The 7,058-nt window shown below is 45.1% G+C and overlaps 1 protein-coding gene across 1 annotated transcript in view; it reads right to left on the bottom strand.

The window, feature by feature from the left end:
• Positions 1-7,058, bottom strand: part of LOC119428419 (LARGE xylosyl- and glucuronyltransferase 1) — a gene marked incomplete at its 3' end in the record, with an annotated part of 106,286 nt that overhangs the window by 83,254 nt on the left and 15,974 nt on the right. The window contains 3 exon segments of the mRNA XM_037696100.1: positions 1,075-1,246; positions 1,330-1,453; positions 1,546-1,567. Coding sequence (XP_037552028.1) covers positions 1,075-1,246; positions 1,330-1,453; positions 1,546-1,567 — 318 coding nt within the window.

Raw genomic sequence — 7,058 nt, 5'->3', positions numbered from 1 at the left:
GGGCCGCCCCGCCTCCACCCAGGGCCGCCCCGCCTCCACCCAGGGCCTCCCCGCCTCCACCCAGGGCCTCCCCGCCTCCACCCAGGGCCGCCCTCCCTCCACTGGCATCTCTAGTTTTATTTTTATTGTTTTTTTATATGAGACATATCCTCAAGGCCACCTGTCAATCAACCCAGTAGGCGTGTCAGCAACTGACCAATCGGTGAACTTGATTTGTCCTGAAGGTAAACACCTTTTACCTGCAGGTGCTGCAGCCCATCAGGGTTTTGCTCCACGGACGTTTGCTGTCAGACGGATTTCATGAAGAATCATCAGAAAACAACGTTTGAACGTTGTCAGCAGGGACCAAGTTTGGAAAAGACATAAAAGATGATAAAGGCCAGCGGTCGACCTCATGATCAGCTGATTATAACAGCTATAAACAGGAAGTAGCACATGTTCACCTGTACGAAGGTAACTGCAGGTCAATCCTCCATATTTACATTGTATGCTTAATGGTTAAATTAAAGGTTAATGCTTAAAACTAGCTGTGTCTTGTTTTGTGTGTTTTAAATTTAAATACGTGTTGTAACTTCTGGTTACATCAGTTTAGTCTTTGTTAAAACTAAACTGATGTTGTATAAAGTGTTTAATAGGTTGTGTAATAAAAATCATGACCAGATCGTGACTGGATCATGGCTGGATCCAGACCAGATCCTGACTGGATCATCACTGGATCCTGACCAGATCATGACTGGATCCCGACTGGATCATGGCTGGATCCAGACCAGATTCTGACTGGATCATCACTGGATCCTGACCGGATCGTGACTGGATCATGGCTGGATCCTGACCGGATCGTGACTAGATCATGGCTGGATCATGGCTGGATCCAGACCAGATCCTGACTGGATCATCACTGGATCCTGACCAGATCCTGACTGGATCATGGCTGGATCCAGACCAGATTCTGACTGGATCATCACTGGATCTTGACCGGATCGTGACTGGATCATGGCTGGATCATGGCTGGATCCTGACCGGATCGTGACTAGATTGTGAGCGTCAGGCCCAGCAGCCTTGCGAAACATTTACCTCTGAACTTGTGGAAGACGGCCCAGAGCTCAGCGATGTCTGTGGCGAATGTGATGTCAGTGTCCAGAACGATGACCTTCTGCAGGTGTGAGGGCAGCGTCTTGGTGAGGACCAGTTTCATCAGACCGTAGATCCCCGAGTAATGCTTGTTAGGGATCCAGGACACTTCGGACTGAGAGGTCACAGCAGACAGAGCTGGATCAGAGGCTTCTTCCAAACATTTCAGTTTACAGAAGCTGTGGGAGTGTTCCTCACCTTCAGCTCGTCAGCGTCATAGAAGTTCACCTTGACAGCAGGAACCATCCATGTGTGGAACAAGGAGGACAGAATCTGCTGAGCAATGGAGTCTGTGATGAAGTGGAAGTGAAGGGGATTCCGTCTGCAGACCACAAACACACATAAGAGAAGAGTCACTCAGCAGCGTTCCACCAAGAGAAGACACTGTTGGATCTGCAGAAGGAGATGCATCACATGTTGGGTTGGTTCAGATCTCCTGAGGGAAACAACGCATTTAAACACAGTCCCAGGCAGAACATCGTTTCTCTGGGAAATAAGCAACCTTCAGATGTTCTCATCAAAACTGTCAGAACCAGAAGGAGCACATTTCAATATTTGTTTGATTTGAACTCACACAGGAACATAACGAGCTGCTTGAAGACACCAGATGTGAGCGGTCTACCTCAGGAGGCATTTGTCAAAGGAAGTGAACGTTAGAGACGTTCTGGTAAAAACCTAGGATCAGTTCGGCAGCAAAACACTCACTTCCTCTGGATGGCATTAATCTGTCCTCCAGCTCTAATGTTAAAAATCTTGGTGTTATTTTTGATCAGGACATGTCTTTTATCCCCCACATTAAAAATATTACTAGAACCACCTTCTTCCACCTGCGTAATATCACTAACATTAGAAACATCTGATCTAAAAATGATGCAGAAAAACTGGTTCATGTCGCTGTCAGGCTGAAGAAGGAGACCTATCAGGCCTTTTTGGCCTGTGGGACCCCGGAAGCAGCTGATGGGTACCGGCAGTCCAAGCGACATGCGGCTCGGGTGGTCGCTGAGGCAAAAACTCGGGCATGGGAGGAGTTCGGAGAGGCCATGGAGAATGACTACTGCACAGCTTCGAGGCGATTCTGGTCCACCATCCGGCGTCTCAGGCGGGGAAAGCGGTACACCAACAACACTGTTTATAGTGGGAGTGGTGTGCTGCTGACCTCAACTCGGGATGTTGTGGGTCGGTGGGCGGAATACTTTGAAGACCTCCTCAATTCCACCGGCACGTCTTCCACTGAGGAAGCGGAGCCTGGGGACTAAGGGTCAGGGCCTCCAATCTCTGGTGCCGAGGTCACCGAGGTGGTTAAAAAACTCCTCGGTGGCAGGGCCCCAGGGGTGGACGAGATTCGTCCAGAGTTCCTTAAGGCTCTGGATGTTGTAGGGTTGTTGGCTTACGTGACTCTGCAATATTGCGTGGACATCGGGGGAAGTTCCCCTGGATTGGCAGACCGGGGTGGTGGTCCCCCTATTCAAAAAAGGGGGACCGTAGAGTGTGTTTCAACTACAGGGGAATCACGCTCTTAAGCCTCCCTGGTAATGTCTACTCGGGGGTTCTGGAGAGGAGGGTCCGTCGGATAGTCAAACCTCGGATTCAGGAGGAGCAGTGTGGTTTTCGTCCTGGCCGTGGAACACTGGACCAGCTCTACACTCTCAGCAGGGTCCTGGAGGGTGCGTGGGAGTTTGCCCAACTGGTCTACATGTGCTTTGTGGACTTGGAGAAAGCGTTCGACCGCGTCCCTCGGGGAACCCTGTGGGGGGTACTCTGGAAGTATGGGGTATCGGGCCCTTTGATACGGGCTGTTACATACACATACATACATATATATATATATATACATACACATACATATATACATACATACATACATATATATACACATACATATACACACACACACACACACACACACACACACACATATATACATACATACATACATATATATACATACATACATACATATACATACATACATACATACATACATACATACATACATACATACATATATTTATACAAACCGGATTCTAAAAAAGTTGGGACACTAAACAAATTGTGAATAAAAAGTGAATGCAATGATGTGGAGGTGCCAACATCTAATATTTTATTCAGAATAGAACACAAATCACAGATCAAAAGTTTAAACTGAGAGAATGTTTCATTTTAAGGGAAAAATCTGTTGTTTCCAAATTTCATGGCGTCAACAAATTCCCAAAAAGTTGGGACAAGTCCATTTTTATCACTGTGTGGCATCCCCCCTTCTTCTTCCAACACTCAACAGACATCTGGGGACAGAGGAGACCAGTTTCTCCAGTTTAGAAATAGGAATGCTCTCCCATTCATGTCTAATACAGGCCTCTAACTGTTCAATCGTCTTGGGCCTTCTTTGTGGCACCTTCCTCTTTATGATGCGCCAAATGTTCTCTATAGGTGAAAGATCTGGACTGCAGGCTGGCCATGTCAGTACCCGGATCCTTCTCCTACGTAGCCATGATGCTGTGATTGCTGCAGAATGTGGTCTGGTATTATCGTGTTGAAAAATGCAGGGTCTTCCCTGAAAGAGATGACGTCTAGATGGGAGCATATGTTGTTCTAGAACCTGAACATAGTTCTCTGCATTAATGGTGCCTTTCCAGACATGCAAGCTGCCCATGCCACAAGCGCTCATGCAACCCCATACCATCAGTGATGCAGGCTTCTGAACGGAGCGTTGATAACAACTTGGGCTATCCTTGTCCTCTCTGGTCCGGATGACACGGCGTCCCAGTGTTCCATAAAGAACTTCAAATCGTGACACATCTGACCACAGAACAGTCTTCCATTTTGCCACACTCCATTTTAAATGACCCCTGGCCCAGTGCAAACGTCTGAGCTTGTGGAGCTTGCTTAGAAATGGCTTCCTCTTTGCACTGTAGAGTTTCAGCTGGCAACGGCGGATGGCACGGTGGATTGTGTTCACTGACAATGCTTTCTGGAAGTATTCCTGAGCCCATTCTGTTATTTCCTTGACAGTGGCATTCCTGTTTGAGGTGCAGTGACGTTTAAGGGCCCGGAGATCACGAGCATCCAGTAGAGTTTTACGGCCTTGACCCTTACGCACAGCGATTGTTCCAGATTCTCTGAATCTTTTGATGATGTTATGCACGGTTGTCTATGATAACTTAAAAGTCTTTGCTATTTTACGCTGGGTAACACCACTCTGGTATTGCTGCACTATCTTTCTGCGCAACAATGGTGGAATTGGTGATCCTCTTACCATCTTGGCTTCTGAGAGACACTGACACTCTGAGAAGCTCTTTTTATACCCAATCATGTTGTCAATTGACCTAATTAGTGTTAATTGGTCTTCCAGCTGTTCGTTATATGCTCAATTTCCTTTTTCCAGCCACTTATTGCTACTTGTCCAAACTTTTTTGGGATTTGTTGACACTGTGAAATCTTGAATCAACATATTTTTCTTTACATTCTGAGTTACATTTACTCAGTTTAAACTTTTGATCTGTGATTTATGTTATATTACGAATAAAATATTGACATTTGCCATCTCCACATCATTGCATTCAGTTTTTATTCACAATTTGTTTAGTGTCCCAACTTTTTTGGAATATATATATATATATATTTATGCGCTGCCTCGTACAAGACAAAGAACAAAACTTACCTCTGTTAATGTAAACCTTTTAACTCTGACCCACTTGAATATCTCACACCACAGTACGAAGGAAAGGGGGATGTGAACGGTTTTTGTCTTTCTCTCCACCTTAAAAGGGACTTCCTGTCTGTATTCTAAGGACAACAGGAGCCATTCCTTTCAGGAAGCCAATTCAGGTTTTAGAAGAGTAATGATGATGTCAGCAGCTGTTGTTGGACAGATCAGACTGATGAGCAGCCAAACTGTAGACGTGAGACCAACAGAAGGAGACCGTCCCTCAGGTGGGACAGCATTAGTCACAGTGACTGTCACACTGCAGGGCTCTCCATCACTGCAGCAAGAAATAAACTCGTAGCTACTATTTGATTTATAGTGGTCCCTAAACAGCATGCCGCTGCTAAAAAACCTCTGACAAAGCAGGAACTACACTGAACGAGGTGGAAGACATTTATAAAAATCTCTCTTCACTTACAATTTATAGCATATTCAATATTTCATTACAGATAGTGGGACAAGATGGGAGGACATGTAAAGGAGTGAGAACAAACAGAAAGAGAAGCATAGGCAGCAGTTCAAATAAAGACCAGGTGAACAGGTAATGGTTGAAACATCGACTTCCTAACATTAACCTACGTTGAAGTAAAGGATCGAAGAGGTGAGTCCTGGCAGTGGAAGTAGCAGCTACTAAGGTGTTCCTTACTCTAAGTGAAAAAGAGAATTTATTTCCACACACCCAAAAAAAAACAAGCTTCAGCTTGAGTTTAGTAGCCAGATTAGCAATGTTACCTTCTCAATAACAGGCAGTGATTTCACCGTCTACGCTGACTGACGATTGTTTGTTTCCCCTTGGGAGCAAATCGAAGCACCGGCACATGATGGTCACATGACTAACTTCAGTCACTTTATCAGGAAAGACACAGCATCTCAGCGACTCCATTTTAATTTGTGTCAAAATAACAGAGCTTTCTTTTCACACCAGTTGTTAAATTGTGTTGATAGACCAAGTAAAACCAGAGTTCAGATCAATAATCCACGTTTGTCTGAAAATCATCGTCATATCTGAAGCACGTTAGAGCGAGAGGCTGCAGCAAAGACAGTCGGCCTCAGGGACAAAACACCCCCATCACCCTCCACTTCCAACCCCCGCCGAACAGATAAACAACCACCCCCCTCCTTTCTGACGGAGGCTCCAAGTTATTTGTGAAGTGCCAAAAAATGTACAGGAAGAAGAAAAAGACACGCAAGTTGAACGGAGTTCAGCGCGATAAAGTCAGAGAGAGGGAGTCATGAGGTCTGAGAGATTTGTGATCTTTAGTGTTAAGAGTTTTACAGTTGGGCTGTAGTTTAGTGTTTAGTTTAGTCAGTGTTAGTGTTTGAGTCTAAACAATGAGGCCATTTCTGAACGTGACGAGGAGCTGCATACGAGAGGAGGAGGAGCTGCAGACCAGTGGAGGAGCTGCAGACCTAGAGGAGGAGGAGCTGCAGACCCAGAGAGGAACCACTGAGTCAGAACCTCTCAGATGGAGGAGATCATGAAGGAGGAAAACAGTCAGAGAGAGGACTCTGTTGATGAAGAGGATGATCAGGACTTGTTTTAGAAGAGGAAGAGAGCAGCGAGCCCCAGTAGGAGGTCTGACTCTGCAGAGGAGGGGGTCCAGAACCGCTCTGACTGGACCAACAGAACCAAGCATCAGTTCTGAGCTCTAGAGAACAGAGGAGGATGTGGATGTTGACCCAGAGGGCGGACTAGTGGAGGAAAATACTGGTTTTAATTAGTGACCGTAAAATAAACATTTAGTCAATTTAAAAAAACTGTAAAGTTTTTAACAAGAAAATGCTCAAAGCATTAAAACCTAATTAAATGAGATATTTTAATTCCAGGCTGAGTCGGCTCTAAAAGACTGACTACCAGTAGTTTTTGTGAAAGTGATATTTCAAACTAGTATTTTAATGAGTGAAATAAGGAGGTTGATTTTCCTCAGTGGGGAACATGAAGAGTCATAAAGTTAAAGAGTTAAAATTCAAATGTTCACAATCTGATGCTTTGATGTGGATCAGATTTCATCGTGTCGTCTGTAGTTGGAGAAAACAAGAAGTTTCTGAGCTGCATGCATTCAGCTGGGACTGCTGCAAGAGAAAGAAGAAACATTCATTCTTTGTGAAATGATTCTTTATTACATTCTTGAAAATCTAAATCTCACTCCACACATTGATTGACAGCTGCTGATCAGTGTGACTTCACAACTCTTCATGGCTGTGATGCTGCTGATCATTGTGA

The sequence above is a fragment of the Nematolebias whitei genome, chromosome 22 (assembly GCF_014905685.2).
Source record: "Nematolebias whitei isolate Nwh7 chromosome 22, NemWhi1, whole genome shotgun sequence".
Lineage (NCBI taxonomy): Eukaryota > Metazoa > Chordata > Actinopteri > Cyprinodontiformes > Rivulidae > Nematolebias > Nematolebias whitei.
Note: the sequence above shows the minus strand (reverse complement) of the source record. Positions and strands in the feature narration are given on the sequence as shown.